This window comes from Lutjanus erythropterus, chromosome 6, assembly GCF_056507025.1.
Source record: "Lutjanus erythropterus isolate fLutEry1 chromosome 6, fLutEry1.hap2, whole genome shotgun sequence".
NCBI classification, from domain to species: domain Eukaryota; kingdom Metazoa; phylum Chordata; class Actinopteri; order Lutjaniformes; family Lutjanidae; genus Lutjanus; species Lutjanus erythropterus.
The window spans coordinates 19,352,933-19,377,759 of NC_139322.1; the positions used below are offsets into that span (position 1 = coordinate 19,352,933).

Consider the following 24,827-nt stretch of genomic DNA (forward strand, 5'->3'; position numbering starts at 1 on the left):
TTTTACTCTGAATGAAACGTGTCCTAAACATATTAACTTTGCACACAGGCCGTGTTACGCTCCGCCCGAGTCGGTGCGTGACGCTACAAGTTAATTCTGGGGTTTAGGTTTCTACTGGTTTCATGTGAAGGAGGGCTGAGGCAGTGCCCGCCCTCACAGGTCCTGGTCTCTGCTGGTCTGAGAGAGAAGCTTCACACGTCAATGAAACGCGGAATAGATTATTTCAGTGCCCTGCGGAACTGAGCTGAGCTGAAGGGAGCGCAGCGCAGAGAAGAAGCCGTGATCATGATCTAACCGAGCGAAGCGAATTAAGCCCGCAGTTTATCGGCGATTCCTCGATGGTTTCTGTAATATAGCGGTGCTAAATCCTCAGAAGCTGAAGGCCAGGTCGAGCCAGTGAAGTTAAACGGATCTTGCTGTGATGCCAGCCGCGGATGCAGAGCCTGGCATGGACAGAGGAGGCACGACGGTCGCAGCTCCGGCGGCCTCACCGAGCCACCAGCCCCCCGGGGAACGCGCCGTGAGCGTGCTGTGGTCCTTTGGAAAATGCCTCGGTGCTCTTCTGCCAGTGTACCTGGCCGGGTATTATGGCTTCAGCATCAGCGTGGTGCTGTTCGGGCTGATGATCTACATGGGATGGAAACATAGTCGACTGGAGAAAGTGATGAGGCTCAAGTCAGCGATGTACCTCCTGGAGAACGAGAGGAAATTCACCACTGAGAAGGTGTTCAGAGCCAAGAGGGATTTACCGCCCTGGGTAAGAACTGAATACCATGGTCAATTTATATCACCTGTCACATCTGCCACATCTGTCAGCCTCAACTTGACTCGCAGCTCAGATACTTTCCATCACTGTCATGGGATCTTACATGCGTATTAGGGGAGACTGGGGGCAATTGTAACATTTTTAGCTGTGACTCTCTGTAGGTGATTCGGTTGGTTGGTTGGTCCACAACAATTCCCCACCCTTTTGGTGGTCACAGTTTTTGCATTAGGATGCTGAAATTTGGTGAGTGAGTGTGAGCGAAGGTGTGTGTTGAGGCGAGTTCACTGAAAGGGGGTGTGGCAAGATTATGTTGAAAGGTTGGTCATGAGCCAAAGGACATTTTAGTAACTCATGACAACAGCATTATAAAGAAGTACTGTAGTGTTGCAGAGATGACCTGGCCTAAAAACCTTGTTCTCCAGATGTAAAAAATAAATAAATAAATAAAACATATTTGTTTGGAACGGACCCCAACAAACATTACATCATCACAGTTTTAATAGTTTGTTTTTTTTTCAGTAAAAATGAAAATTGTAATGCAAAACTGATAATTCCCACTAATCATATTGCATGTTGCAATTTCAGTCAAAATAATCACAATAAGACTTTTGTACCATTTTGTGTAGCCCTAGTGTGTATATACTTTGCTATAACTGGTCACAGCTATTGTGAATTCCTGCTTGTTCTACACATTCCTTTATAACTACCTGACTACTTGAAATACACTTGTCATTTTTTTTATATAGTGTGTGCACTAATTAATTATACGATTAATATATTTTCACTGATGAGCAGAAGACTCTAATGTTTTAATGCCTCTGGTGGGAGGAATTGTAACAGTAGGGGGTTAACAATTCTAACATGCATGTGCAGAATACATGTCATCACTCAACGCTTAGAAGCTCCTGAATTCTTAAGTGGACACATTTATGCATTAATACACAGGGAGGCTACTGCTGCATGGCAACCCTCACATAAATATGTGCATGACTGTTCTTTTTGTTCACAGTATTTTGCTCCTGTCCCTGACCAGCCCCATATTTAGACATTCCTAATGTGCACTGTGCAGTACCTGGGGAATTAGTCTGAACTGCTGCCACACTACTGAGGAATGTGAATTAACATGTCAGATGAGATCTTTGTAGTTGAAAGAGTGAGATGACTATTGAGGAGACCTTGCACTAGACCTTACACTGGACCGTAAAACTCACGCCCGTACTTAAGAAAAGCAATTGTCAAGCAAAAAGAGAGATTCTCTGTGTGAGTGTTTCCTCTTCCCGTTTCCCTACAGTAGAGCTGCCGTTGACCTTATCTGGCTCCAAAAACCTGATGACTCATAAACATCCTTCAGAGCAGAAGCAGTAACCAGGACCACCATATCTGGCTAGAGAGCAAGACAGAATAAACTGTGTGTGTGCGTGTGTGTGTGTGTGTGTGTGTGTGTGTGTGTGTGATAGATTCAATCTCGAGATCTCATGTCTCTGTGGTTTGGGGGAAAGGCTGATGTGTGATTGATGGTTTCCTGAATATTTGGCAGGGACAGAATTAGTCGTTAGGCCAGTGGTCTCTCTATACTTATTATAATTTAAAGGTGCAAACAGATACATGATATATTTCATAGGTAAAAACTGGGGAAATTATGTATTCAAGTAGAAATGCTGCCTTCTTTTCTTTTTTTTTAAATCTATCTTTATTTCTTGATTTTCTTCTCAAGAACACAATAAAGCAAGGTGCAGTTCCACAATAGACACATTTAAACAGAACCCCATCTACCCTCCCCATGATGCATTTGCAAAAAATGACATTTACGCAATCACAATGAATACAAGCATATAAAACATAAAAACATAAGTCATTAAACCAACACCAAAGTGAATATATTAATAAAAAAGAGAAGAAAAAATGCTTTCTTTACATCTTTACACATTTATTAGAAGAACCAGATAAAGTTAGGCTATGGGAGGATGTTCATAAGACTGTCATTATACTGTCATAACCATGTTATGACATCTGTCATGAATGTTGCTGCAACATAACTTTTTAAGGGTAGTGTTGCAGTAATGTTGCTACATCATAAATAAAGGAACCTTTGCAGTTACAACATTGCAGTGACATACTGTGTTTTTAGGGATACCCAGTGAATTACCATGTTTTAGCAACATAGCAGCAACACCACTATATAAAGTACAGGGAATGCCTGTCTGCTGCATGTTACCCCCCCCCCCCCCCCGCCTTTCCTGTCTTCACTTCAGCACTATCATTATAAGCATAAGAGCCCAAAAGTATATTTTAAAAAATAATTTCTGCTTACTCCACATGCTCAGAAAAATATTACTAACAGAATCATCTCAAGTACTTTAACTCCTCTGCTCAGAAGTCTTTTAACACTACTGTGTCATATTTGAGCTCATGCCTGACCCATATTTCTTGTCCACAGGTCAACTTTCCAGATGTGGAAAAAGTGGAGTGGCTGAATAAGGTGCGTTGTTTTTCCCATCAGACTTATGCATATCTGCATGTGTGTGTTTTTGCATTAAGAAACTCATAATTTTTAAAGAATCATCCTCAGCATTTTGCATGATGATGGACTGCTCTGCTTCATTCAGCTGACTGTCTGAGCAATGCAAAGGAAACAACAATGATTTCAAGATAAGGTGTTCGTGCTTCACTTGAGTAACTACAACAGCAGCTCCCGCCTCACATTTTTAATACAAAGATAAAAAGCACTTGTGTGGACTCTAAGTGACCCGGCTCCCGTTGCAGCCTCTCCATCAGTGCACATTATCTACTGGTGTAATTAAGAGGCAGGGAGAGCAGCTCAGATCATATCGCAGAGCTCTTTGTCTCTGTCAGTACAGTAACCTCACATCAGCACAAGGCGAGTGTGGATGTGAATACTAATAACACAAAGCGCCCTTCTGGAGAGAAAAATGTAATGAACTCAGTGACAGAAGCACAGATTGTAGGATGGCAATTTGTTGGCCTCATCTTTCCACAGCCCACATCTCTCCTCCTCCAGACTTCCTGACATGTGATCCGGCTGCTCATCCTCCTCTCCGTCTGCAACCGTAAACAAACACACACCAGGCCTGAAATGTTCTCGCCTTTTATTATATTTGACAACCTGTAGAAATTAGTACATGCGAGGAAAATGAGCAGTGAGTAATGCATGTGAAAAAGCCTCTGAGGAGTTGCAGTATAGAATGCATGATTCATAACTGCATGTTTGTAACTGCATCATGAATGATGTATAGGAGGAGACCCTCCTGCGGCTGTAGCCTGCTAGAATCACCAGTCTCATGACAAGTATGGAGGTCAGAGGATCAGTGAACAGTAACTGACAGAACTTAGCACCTCGCTCTTACATACATACATACACCTCACACTGAAATGCTGAAGTCAACACAAGTGTGACACTGTGTTGAGTTTTAACACTGATACACTGACTCAGTTCATCACAGAATCAATATAAATTAATTTATCAAATAAAACATAAAGACTCATGTAAACATAATCTCTTTCAATCATCACTTATGATTTTTTTTGTGTGTGAGTGCTACGCTTGGGATGTTTTACCAACTCAAAATAAGTGATTGATTTGTGAATTATTAATGTTAATGTGTTTCTTCATTGGTAAGTCAAGAGTCAAAGGGGCAGTGCAAAACACCTGAACACTCACAGCAGTGCACATCCATTCACTTTAACTAAACACTACTTCCTCATGACTTCCTCATGTCTGTCAAATAAAGTGGTGACCTGTCCACCTCCAACACTGATGAATAACATGTGATTAATGGTGACGGTGTGAGAAATATCAGTGATGATTGGGAGGTCTCGCCTACCTGGTGCTCTAGTGTTACGCTGAAGTATTAGACAGAGTGAATATGCAATGTACAAGATTAGGATCCACTGATTTAATGAAGCAGAAAATAATCCACTGCTTTTCAGGTTGTAATGTTACCTGTAACGTTTTCTAAACTACTCAACATTTGGATTGTGAACCATTTGCAACAGCGCCACACTGAAGGATTAACCAGAAACAGCCACAATATGAGAGGGAGCACCACAACATTTTTCAGTGTTCATAATAATGAACACTGGACGTAATTGCAATGTCCAAAATTATGATCTCATTTGCAATTGTATTTTTCTTCATACATAATTTCTAAATATAAAGGAGGGCTGACTTTATTTGAAGAGCCTCAAACATGATGATGTCATGAGGAAGTAATGTTTAGTTAATGATGATTACAAAGCTTCAAGGCATGTGCACTGCGGTGACTGGTCAGTTTTTTGCCCTGTCCATTTTTGTTCTGAAAACGTAGCCGTGTAGATGACATGACAATTTTTAATAATGCAGGAATCATGATGATTTAAATACTTTAGTTGTTGTGTAAGTTAACATATTGGTCATTAAGTCACAAGATACTGTTAATTGTTGTACATTCCTGATAGTTCATGCAGTACTACATGAATAACTTCATGCTTTTTTGAGCATGAACTCATCTATGAATTCATGATAATTAATGTACCATTACTGGACAGTGTTACTGTTGAATTATATTATTTTCTGTAGACAAATTTCTAATTATGCATTGTGCACTGACTAAAATACTTGGTTACACATAATATGTTACCATAACATTAACTTAACAATTAATGAAGTAAGTGGAAGTGTACCAGTCAGTCTGTGTTTTCTTTCTAATTAGTGCCAAACACATTTCCTTCTGGTGAATCTCCTAGGAAATTATTATGAAATTTGAACTGACATCAGTATGATGTTCTCCTCAATAACTGGAGGGGAACTCGACTACTTTGTTCTTCCTCTCACTGAATTATTAATCACTGAGCCATTGTTCATAATTTAGTTTTTGTTAAACTGTCTCTGAAAAGCCTTTTAGCTACAAGGCAAACAGTATGTGGCCATGGTGTTGTGAAGTGTGTTTGTTTGTTTACGGTCCTTTTTTATGTGTTGTCATGTTCTGGTAAATTATCTCTTATTTACAGCAAATGATTTTCTACGACTTAGCCTTTGCACAAATGACATAATTGACTTCAGATGACATTAATTAATTGGCACAAATGCACATAAACTTGTTACTTTTATAACTATGGATGCAAACATTTCACTACTTGTATTTGTATTGTATGTATCCTATATGTAAGAAAATCCTCATTCCCGTGTTCAAATCTTTCATGGAAAATAATAAATGACCAATTCGTTCTGTGATGCAGATCCTGCAGCAGGCTTGGCCCTTTATTGGCCAGTTTCTGGAGAAGCTGCTGGTGGAAACCATCGCTCCAGCCATCCGTGCTTCCAGCATTCATCTGCAGACTCTCAGCTTCACCAAGGTCAACATAGGAGACAAGGTACCCTAATGGCCTGTCATAAAAGCAGCAATTTATCCTGTCAATGTTTCACAACTAATAAAATACAGTGGAACCCAGGGTATTAATGTGGGTGATATGTATGCAAGTCAGGTAATGCAGGGCTGGTATTACAAGCATAAAGATGATGATTTCATCACAGCAGGTGATGATCTTCATGTGTCTTTGCTATTTAAGTCTCTCTCAGTATTATCTGCTTTGTGTAACAGCAGCTGTTGTGTTCACAGGCTCTGAAGGTGGTCGGTGTGAAGGCTCACACAGAACACGATAAGAGACAAGTTATGTTGGATTTGTACCTGAGGTAACACATCACAGCTTCTGTTTTTTCATTATTTCGTGTTGTTGCTTCTGTATTAACAACCAGTCAGTCCAGTCCGACACTGAAATATTCCTCAGCTGTGTGTCCCACACCGCACACTTTGAAATAAGGGTTTCTAAAGGGTTCTCCCTGAAGGGCTGAGGGTCTACCCAGAATCATTTGCTTCTGGAGAACCCTTTGTTTGAAGAAAGGTTTAGTTGAGGGTTCTTTGGGTTCCATAAAGAAGACTTTTTATCTAAAGAACTTTTTTTGAGGAAAGACCTCAAGAGTTTTTGAAATAATTGTAGTTTTTCATCAAGAGTACCATGATATAAAAGGATTCTCAATAGAACCTCCTAAGTAGAACGCCCTGAGTTCTTGGTAGAACATCCCGAATGGTTCTTGTTAGCACCCTTAGAAGGGGGAAGGATTCTGGATAGAACCCCCAGAGAGGATTCAGGGTGGAACCATTGCACCAAAGAAGGGTTGTCATTTAGAACCTCTCATTAGAGGTTCTGGGTCAAATCTTTTAGTGGTTTGAGGTGTAACCCTTTATGTTGGGTTGTGGGTAGAACTCTGAAAGGCTTCCAAGCGGAACATTTGTAAAAGGTGCAAAAAGTGTTCTGTTATGGAGACAAGCAGAAGAACCCTCTATGGTTGTAGTTAGCACCTTTATTCTTGGGAAAGTAGAATAGTGTTTGTTCTTGTCTGTTACAGCAGCAGATCGTTGTTGACTCAACACATAAAGAAAACAGCTCTATCATAACTCACAGCAGCTGCCTCTCTTGGTTAAACATGTGTCTCTGGACTTGTCTCCACTCTTCTACCTGCAGCTACGCCGGTGACGTCGAGATCAACGTAGAAATCAAAAAGTACTTTTGCAAAGCCGGAGTGAAAGGAGTGCAGGTAGAAGAATAATATTATATAAAGATTTTTCCGTTCTTAATCATAGTTAAGTGGCCTCAAAACATCCGCTCGATATTACACTTTCTCTCTGTAGCTCCATGGGAAGCTGCGTGTGATCCTCGAGCCTCTGATCGGAGACGTGCCGCTGGTCGGAGCCATCACAATGTTCTTCATCCGCAGGCCTGTGAGTGCTGCACCACTGAACTACATCTGATTAGTTTTGAGTTTTGTGCAGCATTGATATCTGAGGTCTACACGTATCTATTCACATGTCTTCACTTTCATCTGTGTCACAGAAACTGGACATCAACTGGACTGGACTCACCAACCTGTTAGACATCCCTGGACTGAAGTAAGTTTATATGATACGGCTCTGTGTAGATGTATTTTAGGGTGTGGCTGTATTGATTTGTTGTGTTTGTTTTTAGTTGTTTTTTTTTATGAGGAGTGGCTGTTTGTGGAGGTGAGCTGACAAAGTTTTGTAACGTGCAAAAAGTTTTTGGGGCGTGACAAACACATTTCAAAGAATTTGTTATTTTAGCCACTAGAATCGTGGATGTTTTTCCGTTCTGTGATAGATCTGTGTGGTGATAACTTATATTTTGTTCTTGTCAACAAATCCTGTGAAAAGACAAAAACCGACACTGAACTGTTTGTATTAAAAATAACCAACCAAAGCTTGATATACTGTAGATGATTCCCGTGTGCCACAGAGCTCCACTGTTGTCCAAGACATACTGAAAACACATAAATGAGTCACGCTGTTGCAGTGGATGACATTTAACTTCATTACCACAAACAAGGGCACTACAGTGTAGTCAGTCCCACACACACACTCCTAAAAAACTCAATAAAGCACCAAATCAGTATTAATTCTCGTCTGAAAATAGTCACCAACAAATCCACTATCTACTCCTGTTTGAGTAACCTCTACCAAAAACTATAATCCCTAGCTGTTTTAAGAAATGACTTTGCCTGTTTTAAAATAATGAACATATATATATTTGTGACTCCCTTTATTTATATATTTTTTATTGATAGTTTTTGAATTAATATATATAACAAAAAAACATTGGCATACAACACCATACAATACAAAATCAAACAGATCTAAGCAGACAAAAAAGCAGTGGGGGTGCAGATCAATTACAATGCAATCATGTAGCATATTTTCCATGGAGATCCACAGTCCATAATCTCAATGGTCATATTCAAAGAGGGCTGAGGCTGCCCGCACCATGAAGTCTTTTAACCAGTTCTCAATACTAAACCAGTTTGGCTTGTATGATTTTCAATACATTATAATAATACGTTGTAATAATACACATGAGCAATGACTGTATATTTTCTACTCGGGGTGCTTTCACATCCAGAATAGGCAATCTTGATTTTACCTGATGCCAAAAGCTCCTCACTGCAGGGTTCTGCCACAACATCTGCATAAGTGGTCCTACCACATCCCACACAGCCATGTCAGCACACATGTAAAAGGGAGTGATCCATTTTGCACATTATGCACATTTTTTTTAATAGAGATTTATATCTGACACATTTGAATACAGCAGTAAAACAGTCTCTCTGACTCGTTTTGTAGAAAAGAATTAGCCTGAGTCCAGAACATTGAATCTGCTCACTCCGCTGAGTTCACTGATAACCTGAATATGGAAAGAAAGTGCAACAAGTTGACACTTCAGGCCAGAAACAAGGGGCTGAGTACCACAGACAGGTTAGAGACGTTGAAAGTACTGACAGACAGAATAACACATTGTTGGTTTTGTTTTTTTCATGGCATTTATTGATAATAAGAACAAAGTATTATCTTTATCTTGTAACTTGTTAAAGGAAAACTTCAGCGCTTTTCATGTGGATGTTCAGTCAGTAGTGACGGCAAATGTAGTCAACTGAAGCAATAAATTCCTCAGTTTTGCTATATTGATAAAAAAAAAAAACTGTGTTTTCCTGCTTATGGAGCCATGTAGCAGTGCCTCAGTGTACCAGGATGCATTGTGGATGAGCTTGTGTGTTGCCATGTATCACCACCATGGCTTATAGCTATGAATTGTTGGCCAAAACATAGCATAAGGTGACAAAAATACTCCTGCCAACCTAAGGGCAGAGACTAGAAATCCAAGCCGCAGTAGCCTGTAGTTCTGTAGTGACATAACTGGATGCAGGAAGAACAATAGACTTTGCAGCATAAGACCTCAATATTATTGGTCAATATAGGACCTCAGAATTTATTGCTTCAGTTGTCTACATTTACAATCAACACTGATGGGACATCCACATGAAAAGTGCCGAATTTTCCCTTTAAACTTTATGCCATACTGGTGTTCTTATGTGTATTTATTCAGTATGTATATTATGACTCCATGCATTTATATCAAGGTAGTTTTTAAGGTCCATTATGTAAGATCAGACTGCAGCAATGTAGAATCAACCACAGTACAGTTAAAAAGAATATGAAGATAAACTTGGTTGGTGTGACAGATGGGAATGATGCAAATATAATACAGTGGCTGATTCTACACTGTGTGTTTTGATCTTATATAATAGGCCTATACCTATGACAATACAATTAAAGCATTGTCAGAGGTGTACTTACTGATTAGTTCTCTCTGGCAATACTTTCAATGACACTTTGTCATTATATTTTAATTGTATTCCTCCTTCAGATACATCAGCCAACATGATTTCACAGAAAAATGTCCTCATCTTTAGCCAACGGGTGCCTCCTGTTGGCTTTGTCTCTGACAACCTGAATATCATGTTATTTATGCATGTTCATATGGTCAGCAGTAGTATATAGCCTCTGTCTGTCTGTCTGTCCGTGTGTCCTTCCCCTGTGTGTCCCCAACACCGTCCCGGCATTCATTTGCAGTGCCATATCGGACACTATGATAATGGATGCAATAGCCTCCCACCTGGTGCTCCCCAACCGTCTCACTGTTCCCCTGGTGGCCGACCTGCACGTTGCGCAGCTCCGCTCCCCTCTCCCAAGGGTAACTGTCTCAATCATGAACGGCCTGGACAAACACGGAGCCACACAGACTCAGTCTGTCTCAGCATTTAAGTTACAAGCAAACACATTCAAATTCAAGCATATTTTCATTGTGAATGAAAAACATGTTTTGTGAGCAAATATGTTGACTAACTTTTTGACTTTCTTTGTACATGCATGTGTTTTCCCTCATGTTAATGGGCACATTAGGGAGTTGTGCGTATCCACCTGCTGGAGGCTGAGGACCTGACTGCCAAGGACACAGTCATCAGGGGATTAATCGACGGAAAGTCAGATCCGTACGCAGTTCTGCGTGTGGGAACCCAGATCTTCACCTCTCATCATGTGGACAGCAACCTGAACCCTCAGTGGAGAGAGATGTACGAGGTGAGACAGACTGGGAGAGAGAAAATATATCCCAAACTGAGCTGAAAGAAACATGAGCTATATGGCTTTATAGTCAAGTGTTGCACTTCCCATCAGTTTGTGCACTAAAAGTTACAGCTTGGTGTTGGTGTCCTTGCTTCATAAGGACTGTGTTGAGAAGTCTTTGTAGTAAATATGTCAGTGACAGAGATAAACAGTCTAAGGAGATTTTATCTTCTTCTCTGGTAGCAGGAAGCCACTGTTGGTGTGATAAGCAGCTCTTACGAAAACTGCTTGCTCATGGACACATTTATTGTCTCTTGCAGTTTATGAAAGTTGAACCAAACACTGAACATGTATATTAAAGGTCCAGTGTGTAAGATTTAAAGAAGGTTTATTGGCACAAAATGGCAGAACTTTAATATAATATTTGTAATTTTGTTTTCATTGGTGTATAATCACCTAAAAAAAAAAAAAGCTGCTGTTTTTAATTGCTAAATTAGAAGAGTGCACTCAGTAGAGTGCAGGTCTTCCCTAGGCAGCCTGAAAATTATATTTGGATATAAGATACATTTATTTTGTAATATAGGCACATGTGTATAGAAGTTTATTATCTCCTTCATGCTTACACCTGGTAGAGACGATAAACTTGTATGCACCAATGCCTCCTCATGCATGTGTTGACAACTTTGACGAAAGTGACAAAGACTGAAGACATCTCCTGTACATGGTTATTTTTTGTAAATAGATCATTTCAGTTAGGTTTTTTTTTATTATGTTGTCTATTTTTATTTCTTATTTAAACTAAAATGTGTTTTTTTTTTTCATGCCTAGTTTTAGTTTTTACTTTAGTTTTAGTTAACTACAATAACCCCAGTTTCCACAGTAGCCCAGAATGGACAAATGAAGCACTGGCTCTTAATTTGACATTTTGTGTTTTGCACAAACTTTGCAGCCACCTACACACTTAGAGGGGGAGAGTGAGATGAGGTGTTTGCAATCTGCAAGCTCACCACTGGATGCCACTGAATCCTGCACACTGGTCCTTTAAACGATTAACATCTACCTAACACAATAGTGAAAAGTTCCTGCTGTTGTGATTCTGTTTGCATGTCCTTGTGTTTTTGTGTTGTGTGTGGCTGTGTCTATATTTGTATATCTGTTCTGTGTTTTGTGTATTTGTCCATTTATGTGTGTGTGTGTGTGTGTGTGTGTGTGTCAGGTGATTGTCCATGAAGTACCTGGTCAGGAGTTGGAAGTGGAAGTGTTTGACAAAGACCCAGACCAGGATGACTTCCTGGGGAGGTAGCTTACTCATTCTCATTCATTTACTCTGTCTCTATGTGCTTCTCATGTCACTTCCATCTCTGCTATTATCGCCATGTTGGGACATGATTCTGTCCAAATTTGAACATCTTAGTCTTACTGACTCGTGTCTTCACTGATTTTCTGTGTATCTCTCTTTATCTGTCTCTCTTCCAGGGTCAAGGTGGATCTTGATATTGTGAAGAAGGCCCGAATAGTGGATGATGTAAGTAGTAATGTTTATCCTTTTTTAGGTTTTGGATTTAGTATTGTACCGCAGTAAGCACAGCAATGCAGTTATTTCATTGTCTCACTCTGGAAAACATCTGCAATAATCCTGTAAGCATGTGACACTGCAGAGCCCATGTGCCTCCTCGTGATCTGCTCTGATCTTCTTCTATCTGAAGAAATCAGCCTGATGAGAAAAATGTGTCTTTAATAAGCCCTCTGTTTTTTGTAAACAGTGGTTCAACCTGAAGGACGTCCCATCCGGCAGCGTCCACCTCCGGCTGGAGTGGCTCTCTCTGCTGTCCTCTGCTGACAGACTGAGTGAGGTGAGTCTACAGCACAGACTCATGCTGTTCAAAGAAGTAGGTCTTTGGGTAGTGATGTGGATAAAATATGAGACAGAAGAACAGAAAGCAGAGGGTGAGAGAGGGTGATGACACGTGACAAAGGTTCCTGGCCAGAACTGAACCAGGAACATTGTGTTTACATGGTATGAACTCTACCACTCTACAACCAGGACACAGTCTGTTCTTCTTGATATTTACTCAACTGTCTATTTATTTAACTATGTTATGTAGTTGTGACACACCTGTTAGGTACTATTTATGATGCACACACACACACACACACACACACATCATTATACCTGTATTATAGATTTTCCCAACAATATGTTGCATTTCACAGTCCAGTGAGTTTTGGGAAAGTAGAGAAGTCAAAGAGAGAGCTGTCAGAAACATGGATAGCGCTCTGACTCGTCAAAGTTGTCATATGATGAAAATAGAGACATGACACTGGATGACATCATGATACATATTACCTAGCAATTGTTGCATATATATGTGACAAAAACTGAGTAATTTTTTATAGTATATTTACAGTTTTTATGGTAGAATTAGACTCCAAGTCAGCCTCTTTTAATAAAGTAATAAGTAATAACATCAGTCTAAAACTGTCAGTCGGTCAATAACACATTCTTCATTAACTCATCTTTAGTATGAAAATGGTAAAATTGTTGGTGGTCAGTGGGTTTTTGGAGTCTCAGATGATTTTGCTGACATGTGCGTTGCTTCTGGTCGTTGTTCTTCTTCCAGGTGATTCAGAACAACCAGAACTTGACCAGTAAGACGGCTGACCCTCCATCTGTCGCCATCCTCGCCATCTATCTCGATCAAGGTCACGATCTGCCGGTAAGATAATCATTATTTAAGACTCTCTCATGTGCGTTGCACTCACTTTTCATTTGTTACCTACAGTGATGTTTTTTTTTTTTTCAATTTTGTAGATGAGAAAAGGCAATAAGGACCCCAGCCCCATGGTACAGATCTCCATTCAGGATACAACTAAAGAGAGCAAGGTGAGTAAATTTTTCTCAGTCAATTAAACCAAATTCTGAGCATAATTAACATTTCTGCCTCTCATCTGCAGACTTGTTATGGGACCAACAACCCTGTGTGGGAGGATGCCTTCACCTTCTTTATTCAGGATCCTCGCAAACAAGACATTGACATTCAAGTGAGTAATTATCAGTAATGATTGAGCACACCAATTAAAGCAGCGGCAAAGATTTTACATAAATTACTCCCAACGTGATTAGTACACTAAATACAATATTGATTTTCCCCCTGGTTTTAATCAATGTTTCCTCTTATTTGCTGTAATTTATTTCATTTTAACCTGTTTATGGCCTTTCTCGCTGCTCCACATCTGTGTTTTTCAATCAGGTGAAAGACGATGACCGTGCTCTGTCCCTGGGCAGTCTGACAATCCCTCTGACCCGAATTCTGGCGATCCCTGAACTCACCATGGACCAGTGGTTCCAGCTGGAGAACTCTGGGTCTGCCAGCCGCATCTACGTCAAAATTGTGCTTAGGGTTGGTATTTCACATACAGACTTGGAGTCTTTCTTTGTGCACATGCACATGTGTCGGGTACAGTTTACAGTCATTCATTGTAATCGTCATGATATTGAAAATATATATATATTTTTACAAATGATTCATACTCAAGTGAATAATATTTAGATTTTTAACTTTAAAATAGTTCATAGATTACGTTCTAATCTAACAAATCCATAAATCTTTGCTCCTGCCGAGCACACAACTCCTGTTACCGTGGAAACAACAATACGGTCAGCCGGAGGTCAATAATTACAAAGACGGACAGATTAGTCACAACAAATGAGGTACAATGAAATACAGAAGTACAGTGATGAGTCTTCCACTGTGACTTTATTGAATTGGACGGACAGACATAATCCGTCCTGTCTGCCTGCAGTGTCTTGCCAGATTGTGTGTTATTTCGCTTATGTAACATGTTCTCTTGATGTGTGGATCAGTGTATGTTCTGAAATGCACTTCAAATTAGCCCTTTTCCCTTGATTTGCCTTTGATATTTGGGTTAGGTACAGTACAGTGTTGCTTGCAGCTAACTGAATTGATGACAGTTGCATTGTTTTATGGGTAATCCGTTTTATTGTGGAGCAAATATTTTTAATATATAACAAAAATAGGCTATGCCAAATTATTCCAAGAGACACACATGAGGGGATCCCCAGTGTATTCTCTGTCTTGTAAGGGGTCTTTGGCTGAAAAAAAGATTGAGAACCTCTGGAGTTGTAAATAAGTAAGATGTGGATTCAAGCCAATTTTTTTTGGATGTGTGCAAGACTTTGAAACGCCACCAGCTCCCAAAGGACCTCTGTGGCCTCGGGCAGATGCTTCAGTATCACACTCACAACTACCACTTCAAAAACTCAGAGATCTCCAGTTCAAACTTACAGTACCATCACTCTGTGTGTGTTTGTTAACCATGGAAATGAGATCCTGTTAGACATGACACTTGAGACTAAAGAATGTAAGATCAAGAGGTTATAAAGTACTCTCGCATGTTGACCCACAAATTTACATTCCTAATCCTGAACTCCTCCCCTTTACATGTCTGAACTCAACCCCAAACACAAAAACTGAACATAAAGTAGACCATCCACATGTCTGCCTTATATCTCTGTCCCTGTGAGAACATGTGGTTCTCATAAATGCAGAAACAGAAAAGCAGAAACTTAAACGTTCTCTTCTCTCCCACTGAGCACCAACCTCGATTTCAGAAGATTTTTAGTTGATATTTGGTTTGAATGTCTACATTAAAATGCGGCTACAATGTTGCACATGCAGAAGTACCTTAGTTGTATTGGTTACAGATTTGACTCCTCTGAATCTGAATCTGAATCGCTTTATTTGACATACAAGGTACACAGGAATTTGACTTAAAGGTTAAAAAGTTAAAGAATTATAAGAAGAATTGATTAATTAAGAATAATGTACAAATAATGTTGTAAAAATAGAAATAAAAGTTTGTTGTGCTCTGCTACACATCATAATTTGCATTCTAGTATGCTATATATACAGGTGAGAAAAATATTGAAAAGAAATATGCTGCACTGTGTAAAAGTTGCACATGTACTTCACACTCTGGGACCAAAGTCATTCTTTAAACATCTTTTCAACTGGAAAAATCTCACTAGAATGTGGTGAATAAGCATGAGAGAGTGTTGTTCTGTGTTTTACTGCTTTTGCATATTTAACATAATCACTGTTTTTTTTTGTTTCCTACTAGATTTTGTGGCTCAGTGATGAAGCCACTCCTGCAACTCCGTCTCCTCGGCCCTCAGCCTCGGGGTCCGGAATGGGCCATGGGGGAATCTCATCAGAGCTTAACCCTATGGGACCCGGCGGGTTGGCTAAACCTCCACCGACACGACCACAGAACACCACACCCGACCCAGAGTTTGCAACTGAGGTAAAAATAGTTACCTACGGCCAAACAACTGCACCACTCAGCTTATCACACACACATTTTCACAAGCTGCTCTTTTAGGGTTGACATCTTAAAAAAAAAAAAAAGATTGATAATAACATTATATAAATACAAATCATGGGTGGCTCCATCACTTCCAAATGTTTTCAGTACTTTTGTAAAATGTTTGTGCCAATAAACATCCCTGGCACTTTTATTTTGCTGGCCTGTCTCACATGACTCTAGAAACCCACGAGACATGAGAACTGAGCTCGTAGCTGTGGACAGTCACACACTTTGGCATCAAACTTGTGAGAGGCTGGTAGAAAGGAAACACAGCATGACATGGTGCTACTTTCACCTTTAGCTAAAAATACAGCAAGACCCATTATTTGCGACAGGAAAAGCCACATGGCAGAAACACGAATAGCTTCTTCAAACATTTACAACACATCCTGAAAGTTGTAAAATTATAAGGAAAAAAAACTATATTTATTCATTTATTTTATTCTCATTTTATTGTATTTATTAAGTATTTCTGTAAAATAGACATGTACATAGCACATTTTAATTTAATCGTACTCATATTTGCTTGATGGCCTGTATTATTTTGAAAAATACTTACCCATAACAAAAAATATTGGTATCATACCGAAATTTACAAGTTTATCATCCATAGCTGTGTCCTTTTTCTGTTCACAGGGAGTTCTGCGTATCCATCTGGTGGAGGCCCAGAACCTGATAGCGAAGGACAACTTCATGGGGGGCATGGTGAAGGGGAAGAGTGACCCCTACGTGAAGATCCGTGTGGCTGGTATCACTTATCGCAGCCACACCATCAAGGAAAACCTCAACCCCACCTGGAATGAACTCTATGAGGTATTTCCTTTAATACTTAATAACTTTAATACTTTAATGTTTGAGTTGTTAGTTCTCCTGCTAATCTGATGAAAATGTTAGGCTTAAATGAAGATTTTATTTTATTTTTGTCGATGATTTAGGTGATCTTGACGCAGCTTCCTGGTCAGGAGATCCAGTTTGAGTTGTTCGATAAGGACATCGATCAGGATGACTTCCTCGGGAGGTTCGTCCAGACATTACAAATAAAACTGCCACAGCATATCTGACCACACGGAGAATAATTTATCGACTGATTTCTGTCTCTGCAGGTTCAAGCTTAACCTACGAGATATCATTAGTGCACAATTCATCGATACGGTGTGTGAAGGATACCCTAACAGATAATATTTAACAAATAACATTTATGGTTACATTTTTATTTGTATTGTAAAACTGACACTTCTGTGCCTTTCTTGTGACAGTGGTACACTCTGAATGATGTGAAGTCAGGTCGAGTTCACCTGGTGCTGGAATGGCTGCCCAGAGTGTCTGACCTGCCCAGACTGGAGCAGGTAACATATTTACCCTCTTTATTTTATATATTACTATTATTATGATGACATACAAATAATGTAGTAATTGTAATAAAACATAGAAGCCTTGACTGTTAATAACTTTTTTAAACAACTGCAAAAACGGGTAGTAATCAATGGAGCAATAATAATTAATGGAAAAGTAAATAAGTACAAGTAAATTAATATAATAAGGGCACAGGTATAAGAATGAAAGGAAAATGAAACTCAGAATGCTGCCTTCAAATGACAGCTGTGGTTAGAACATAGGAAGTTGAGTACATGACTGGTACACACAAAGCTTTCAGAAAAATTCCACTTACAAGGTTATAAATACCACAAGAGGTTCATGTTCTCACAAACATGGTAAACTTGACCCAGTTTGAAGGCTGCAAAACTTGGGTAAGTGGAACCAGAACCTTGGTGCACGTTGATGATGCTAAAAAGCAAAGGATTAGACAAGTGATGAACAGGTTTAATATAAAAGCTAATATTTTCCCATATTTTTGCACACGTATCCCGTTGCAGGTTCACAGAAATGGTTGCGTCTTTCTATCATAAATTAAGAAAATCATAAATCATAAAAATCATAAATTATGTCAATCCAGTCATCAAGTTTCTTGCTAAACCAATTTCTAGTAACTGCCTTCCTGCCTACAGCGCTTAAATTCCTACCTGGACAGTTTTCGTTAAATTTTATGGACTTCCCACTTGTAATAATGATTCACTTGATAAGCCATGTAGAGCAGCTAGAGGACATGGTATAATGAGTCTTTTGAATTAAAGCAATGAAGAACCTTTATATCTCTCCCTCTTCAAAGGACATATACAGAATTATACAAGTCTGTCTTAATAAAGTGCTCACATGCTATATGTACAATGAAAGAATTGTTTCTGTCTGGGAGCAGCAGCAATATGATATCTACTTGATTTGTGTAACTCAATCTGCTGAAGCCTCTTTTTAACTGATGCAAAGCATTTTTGCACAGAACAAGGACTGTGTGTTGCCAGACACTTTTAAAATGCTGCCTCTTCTATTGTGAGAGTCTGGTACTCTTGTTTTTAGCACTTTTGTTTGGTTGCTATGGCTGATGCAAACAGTTTTTAATCAGCAGGAAAAAGAACGACTTTTGCAGTGAGGAACTTTGCATGTGTAGGCAGTTTGTTAAGTCATGTCATTTCTATCTTTGCAGATGCTTTGCGTAGATTATTTTTTTCATGTTCTTATCTTTGTTTGGTGGTGTTGCAAAACAACTTTCTTGTTGTACAATAAGTCTTACAAAAACTCTCACTTTCCCTCTTCTTTTTCTGTCACTGTGGGACATAATTTCCTACAGATCCTGCAGTACCAGGCCCAGCAGTCGTACCAGAACAAAGCTGTGCCATCAGCAGCTATGCTGTTTGTGTATGTGGAGCGTGCCCATGGCCTGCCGGTGAGATCATGCATATGAGTCCTTGGGGAGCTGTTATTGTTTACTGTGATGTTTTTTTCCTACTCAAAGGAGTACAGAAATACAACAGTTGCTTTTAGTGGCAGTGTATTGCATAAAACACTGCACAACACTGGTGGTGTAATATGTGCTTTAAATAGCGTGGACTACAGTTTTTGTAGTACAGTTTTCTTGGTGTGTGATTTCAGTTGAAGAAGAGTGGAAAGGAGCCAAAGGTTGGTGCTGAAATTCTCCTGAAAAGTGTTTCACACAGAACCAAGGTACAGTTGTAGGATCATGACATCTTACATGAGCTTGTAAATGCAACAGAAGAAAAGTGCTGTCATTAAATTCTTCTGTTCCTTCTTTCCCAAGATATGTGAGCGTTCCACATCCCCCCGGTGGGACGAAGCCTTTCACTTTTTGGTTCGTGACCCCAGAGATGAAACACTCACAGTGAAGGTGAGAGACCTTGGTTAACAGCACCTGAATTTCCGCTTTTTAGCTTAAAAGCAGATAAGTAGTGATAATTCATGCATTTTTTTAGGATGTGAAAGCTGACATTTTATACAGATATGATAAAAGGCTGACTGGACAATATTTGTGTGTAGCTCTCCCACAGCTGGGGCCAGGCCCTTGGGTCCTTGACACTTCCTCTCAGAGAGGTGCTGGTTGAGCCGGGATTGGTGCTGGATCGCTGGCTCAGTCTGGATGGAGCGCTGCCAGAAAGCCAGATATTACTGAGGGTCGTGCTCAAGGTACTGAAAATATACCCTGTTTATTTTCTCTACACCACTAATATACTGTAGTATGTGCCCATGTGAGTAATGTCTTGTTATTAATTCTGTTTTGCATCAATCGTGTTTTTTCAAATTTTATTTATATGGCCTAAATTCACAAATCACAATTTGCCCCATAATCTGTACAGCATACAACAACCTCTGTTCTTAGACCTTCAATTTGGGTATGGAAAACTTCCCTGAAGAAATTTTTAACACGGAAAAGGAAGGGAGGAACCTCAGCAAGAGCTACAGCGGAGGGATCCCTCTCTAAGAATTGACAGGCATGCAAAATATGCTGCATGTACAGAGCAGAACAGAAACCAAAATAGAGGATCAGAGAAACACAGTGGTCATTAGGAAGTTTACAGCTTTATTTTTGTCAGCAGAACAAATATGGACAAGAAGTAAAAGAGTTAAAAGATTCAAGAATGAGAATGGCACACCAAAATAAATATTGGTATCAGGTGTGAAGTGTGAACTAATCTAAGAATAAGCACTAATTGAAAGTTAAGCAAACAAATGAGTTCTAAGTTTGGATATAAAGGCCTCAGCAGAGTCACAGTGTCAGCAGGGAGGTTATTTCAGAGAAAGGTGGCACGACAGGAAAAGGCCCTGCTGCCGGCTGACTGCTTTTTAACTCCGGTGACACATAGGAGCCCAGTATTCTGAAGAGCAAGGGATAGGATATAAGATTTAATGAGATTCGCGAGATAGGACAAGGAAAGCCCATTTCCATTTTTTAAAGCCATCAGAAGCAGTCTGATCTGACATGAATACAGAGCCAGTGAAGTCAAGCTTAGATATAGTTTAATATGATCAATTTTCTTAGTTAAGATTCTAGCTGCAGCATCTTGAACCACTCGGTAGCTCAGTACCACTTTACAATAAATGGTTTATGAGTAGGTTATTAATTAGTTTGTAAACACTTCAAAAGCATTATACAACTATGCAGATATAAGCAAGTTATAATATAGTTTTCATACATGCATTGATGTGGGCTCACTATTTTGCTAGATCCAGTTACCACTTTTCTAACTAGCAAAATGAAAAAAGGAAATGTCAGTGTACAGTAAGCAATATTGCCAAAGTCTTAGTGTATGAATTTGGTAATTTGATATGTTAATCTGATGCCAAATGAAACTTTATGCTGACAGTGGTTATATGCTGGCAATTTCTTAACAATTATCTGATAGTATCCGAGGCTTAACAGCATAAATGTGGACTCACTATTTGACAAACAATAGGTCACTGTGGGCTTTTTTATCTAATGTAATGAAACAGCTTATTAATGAGTTATAAAGTGTTTACAACCTCATTAATAACCTAACTATAAACCATTTATAAATCATTTACTCAGATAGTTGTACTGTAAAGTGGTGTCGAAGACTTTCAGTGTTGGCACGCAGCAGACCAGACAACAAACCATTACAATAATTAAGTATGGATGAAACAAAGGTGTCAATTACGTTCTCTGCATCTGCCATGGACAACAAACACCTGATTTTAGCCATGTTGCATTGGTGGAAAAAGGCAATCTTTGTGATTTCTTTAATGTGCTGATCAAAAAGGAGTGTATGAAACGTAACACCAAGATTCTTGGCTGTTCGTCATTGAGAAATCACACTGTTGCATGATTGAACTGGTGTCTACGTTCCACGGTGCCAGTGACCAGCAGTTTTTTTCAGAATTTGGCAGCAGGAAATTGCATGAAATATCATGACAAGCAGCCCTCTAGATTTGTAATCATCTGCCTGTACAGTGTTACAGCCCGGCTCTTAGACTAGTGCATGGACTCACTGGTAAAGTACATAATAAAAGACATAATTTATTTACTACAAAAAATCCAATCTGTACAGTCAACAGTGAAGGGAGTGGGTGAGTGAAAATGTGCTGTCTGGCTGTTGTGTTGTAAAGATAAAGAAAGACAGCTGAGTATTGCCAGAATAGCAGAAGAAATTTATTCCATAACTGCATATAAATTGGCCAAGAGGTGACATAGTGAGAAGGAACATCAGCTGTTACAGTGCACCGTAAGTCTGTCTGTATAGCAAGTCTGTACATTTTAATCCTGTTCAAATATGAGGTAAAAGATGATTATACAGCAGTGATTATTTCTATTTCCATATGTCCTGTAGATCTTGGACACTCAGCTGGCAGTGTGTCGCAGGGCTCCAGGGGAGGCAGGCAGTGACATCAGTGGAGACAATGTCATTCCCAGATGGGTTCCCTCTCATCTGGACATCAGACAGAGAAATGCATTCTCCATGTGAGTCCCAGCCTCCACTGTAAACATAGCAGTTATCAGGGTAGTGGACTGTTTTCCGGTTTATTTCATCCTGGTTTCTTTCTGTTTTTCTCAAAAGTATTCAAATAATCATGTTTTCCACACTGTGTCCTCAGTGCTGGTGATAACGTGGCCTCAGTAGGCCAGGTGAAGCTTACTGTGGGCTACTCCATAGAGGAGAGCAGGCTCTACATCACTGTTCACTCCTGCAGGTATCTACACCTCGCCTCTTTATTTCCACATTTTTGACTCGGAGATCTCAGTACCAACATACTGTTGTGACTTTGCACCCACAGAGCCTTGGCAGCCTGCTCTAAAGACGGGGCAGACCCTTACGTTTCCTTCATCCTGCTGCCTGATAAAAAGGCTACGACCAAGAGGAGAACTGCCACCAAGAAGAGAGACCTCAACCCAGAGTTCAACGAGAGGTGCGACAAACAAGCAAGACAGTCATGATAGTGAAAGAAGTGTGAGGGGGATAATTGACCGACCTTTCTTGGTCTCTTTCTGTAGGTTTGATTTTGATTTCTCTCTGGAGGAGTCCATACAGAGAAGACTGGACCTGTCTGTGAAGAACAGTGTCTCCTTCATGAGCAGAGAGAGAGAGCTTATTGGCAAGGTATATCATCATCACTCACATCCGAATTGTACTTAGTTATTGCCGAAAACATCACATGACTTCCTTGGTATTGTTGTGCAGTAGTGGTGTAGTAGTAGTAGTAGATGACCAAATGAGAAACATCTTTTTTTTTTTCTTTCCTTGTTGCTCTCAGTTGCAGCTGGACTTGGACCAAATTGACCTCAAGGCTGGTGTCACACAATGGTAATAATTTAAACAGCTACTGAACCCTGTTCATGTGCCATAATAAAGCTGTATCAGCACATTCATGTTCAAATATTCTTTGATAAAGTGGTTAAACTCCAGCAGCTCTTGTATTATATAGAACAACTTTGTTAGACCAATGCATTTTGGCTTGTAGGCCTCAGGGTCTTAATGACTGTCATCTGGGGACAAAGACATATGCACGTAGACCCTTCAACATCGTCGCCATATTGGACTGACCAAGACTGACCTGTAAACAAAAATACATGTAAATGGGGGAGCTTTTCTGGATAAAAACTGACATTTACATTCCTCAACGATTTTTAATGAGTCGCTTTTATATTCAAGGGTTCATGATCTACATGGACTAGGAAAAAAGTTTTTGTTTTTGTCTAATTTATTCCACATAGATCATAAGCCCTTGAGTATGAAAATGATTCAATGTTGTAAATGTAAATGTTTCACGGCTTTTTAATCAGAAAAAACGCAGCTCCCCAGTTTACTTGTATTTGTTTCCAGATAATGATGTTGATGTACGATCCAAAGGCCAATGCTGCATCTAAGTATATATGTCCATGGGATGGGTATGTGGTTATGTGGCTTCAGGCAAATCAAATTGTCCCAGACTGGCAGAGGCAAGGGGGAATATCCAATAAGGTGGCCATTATCAACCAGTGGGCCTCAGACTGCCATCTAGTGGGCGGCAGAGGCTGTGGTACTGCCAAATGGTTAGATTAAAATAGATTTGGAGGGGGGGATATTTTACAAAATGAGGTATTATTTATATCCAAATCTGTTGAAAAGTTCACATAAATGGAAAATGTCAAATTAAAATGCATAATATCCATAACCTGGTGCATTTGAATATCACCACACAAGTCATGAAACAATATATGTATAAATATTCTGTTCTATTACTGTTCCACTGTCTCTTCTAGAGCCGCTTTCTTCTGTTCTAGAACAGTTCTATTCTGTTTAATTACCAGATGTTTTCACAAGTTCTCAGTACTCTGCTTTTACAAATATTACTTTCTTCATGACTGTCTAAACAACAGATTTTCTCCTTTCTGTTTTTTCCAGGTATGATTTGGTGGCCGAGACCAACTAGAAGAATTGATGCTTGGTCCGAAGTTCTATATTACATTAAGTGTTGCTTCTGTGATCTGTGATTAGTGTGTTTGTATATTCAGCTTAAATGAAAATTTCCACCATCACTGAAGAAAAAAAAATCGTTGGAATATCTGCTCCACAAAGACGCAGTCCATCAGTATTTATGAGAAGAAACTTCACATGTAGCTTATCATCCATAAAGTGTTAACTGTGCTGAATTCATGCTGTCTTGGACAGATTCTTCAGTAGACTAGAATATTTTGGCTGAATAGATATTTGATAACAAGGCAACTATGTTGCACAACCGACCAAGTTTCTATATGTTCAAAAGCATGTCAAAGTCCTCTTTGAATCTTATTTACAAAAGGGCTTATGCTGTGATTAATATCCTGGGGAATTACAATACTTTATGGATTAACAGCATCCAACACAACACAAAGAGATTCTTTTAAATTTTATTTTTTACAATCTTCAAATAATTCCCAATATTACTTTGTTTATATGTGTTTATATTATTGCCTTAAGTATTACAAAACTGTGCACAATTTGTCAGTGTTTATGAATTATGTTCCAAATGAAGTTTTATATGTTTTAACCAGAGCTCTCTTAAAGTATTACAAACAGACCCTCATATTTACCACTGATAACAGAGGTGTATGATACTGTAAGCAGAGTCTAAATCACTGTGCTTTTATGAAAAGAAAACTTTGTAGATACTGAAAACACATCGCTGGTGTTCTTACAGCCACGCTTCTTTGTATTTGTAGTGCCAGATGCAACAGGCTGCTGAAGCTGTCTGCCATCTTTATACTTTATTTTTCAAGCAAAAACAGTTGTGACCAAATGAGAAGAAAGCAAATATTGTATGCCAGCAGGAGGACAGCTCGCTGCTGTCACCTTACCACAAAGGCCTGGACATGGATTTGTGGTAAT

At 39.4% G+C, this 24,827-nt stretch overlaps 1 protein-coding gene across 1 annotated transcript; it reads left to right on the forward strand.

Annotated features, from left to right (window-relative positions):
* Window positions 1-24,617, forward strand: esyt1a (extended synaptotagmin-like protein 1a). Its single transcript, XM_084721031.1, has 31 exons — window positions 1-757; window positions 3,204-3,245; window positions 6,002-6,136; window positions 6,382-6,455; window positions 7,286-7,358; window positions 7,453-7,542; window positions 7,655-7,710; window positions 10,240-10,360; window positions 10,570-10,746; window positions 11,948-12,030; window positions 12,208-12,256; window positions 12,495-12,584; window positions 13,353-13,448; window positions 13,544-13,615; window positions 13,687-13,773; window positions 13,983-14,132; window positions 15,874-16,056; window positions 16,756-16,932; window positions 17,055-17,137; window positions 17,223-17,271; window positions 17,376-17,465; window positions 18,803-18,898; window positions 19,105-19,176; window positions 19,271-19,357; window positions 19,507-19,653; window positions 21,813-21,943; window positions 22,078-22,173; window positions 22,258-22,389; window positions 22,475-22,580; window positions 22,735-22,784; window positions 23,865-24,617. Exons 1-31 carry the CDS (start codon window positions 422-424, stop codon window positions 23,890-23,892), a joined length of 3,258 nt encoding a protein of 1,085 aa, XP_084577157.1. The 5' UTR covers window positions 1-421; the 3' UTR covers window positions 23,893-24,617.
* Window positions 24,618-24,827: the final 210 nt, after the last annotated feature.

Bases quoted from the DNA above. Each gene is read 5' to 3' on its own strand.
- esyt1a (XM_084721031.1), top strand. From the start codon at position 422: ATGCCAGCCGCGGATGCAGAGCCTGGCATGGACAGAGGAGGCACGACG. The intron at 13,616-13,686 runs GTGAGTAAATTT...TCTCATCTGCAG, and splicing joins ATACAACTAAAGAGAGCAAG to ACTTGTTATGGGACCAACAA. The intron at 19,177-19,270 runs GTACAGTTGTAG...TTCTTTCCCAAG, and splicing joins GTGTTTCACACAGAACCAAG to ATATGTGAGCGTTCCACATC.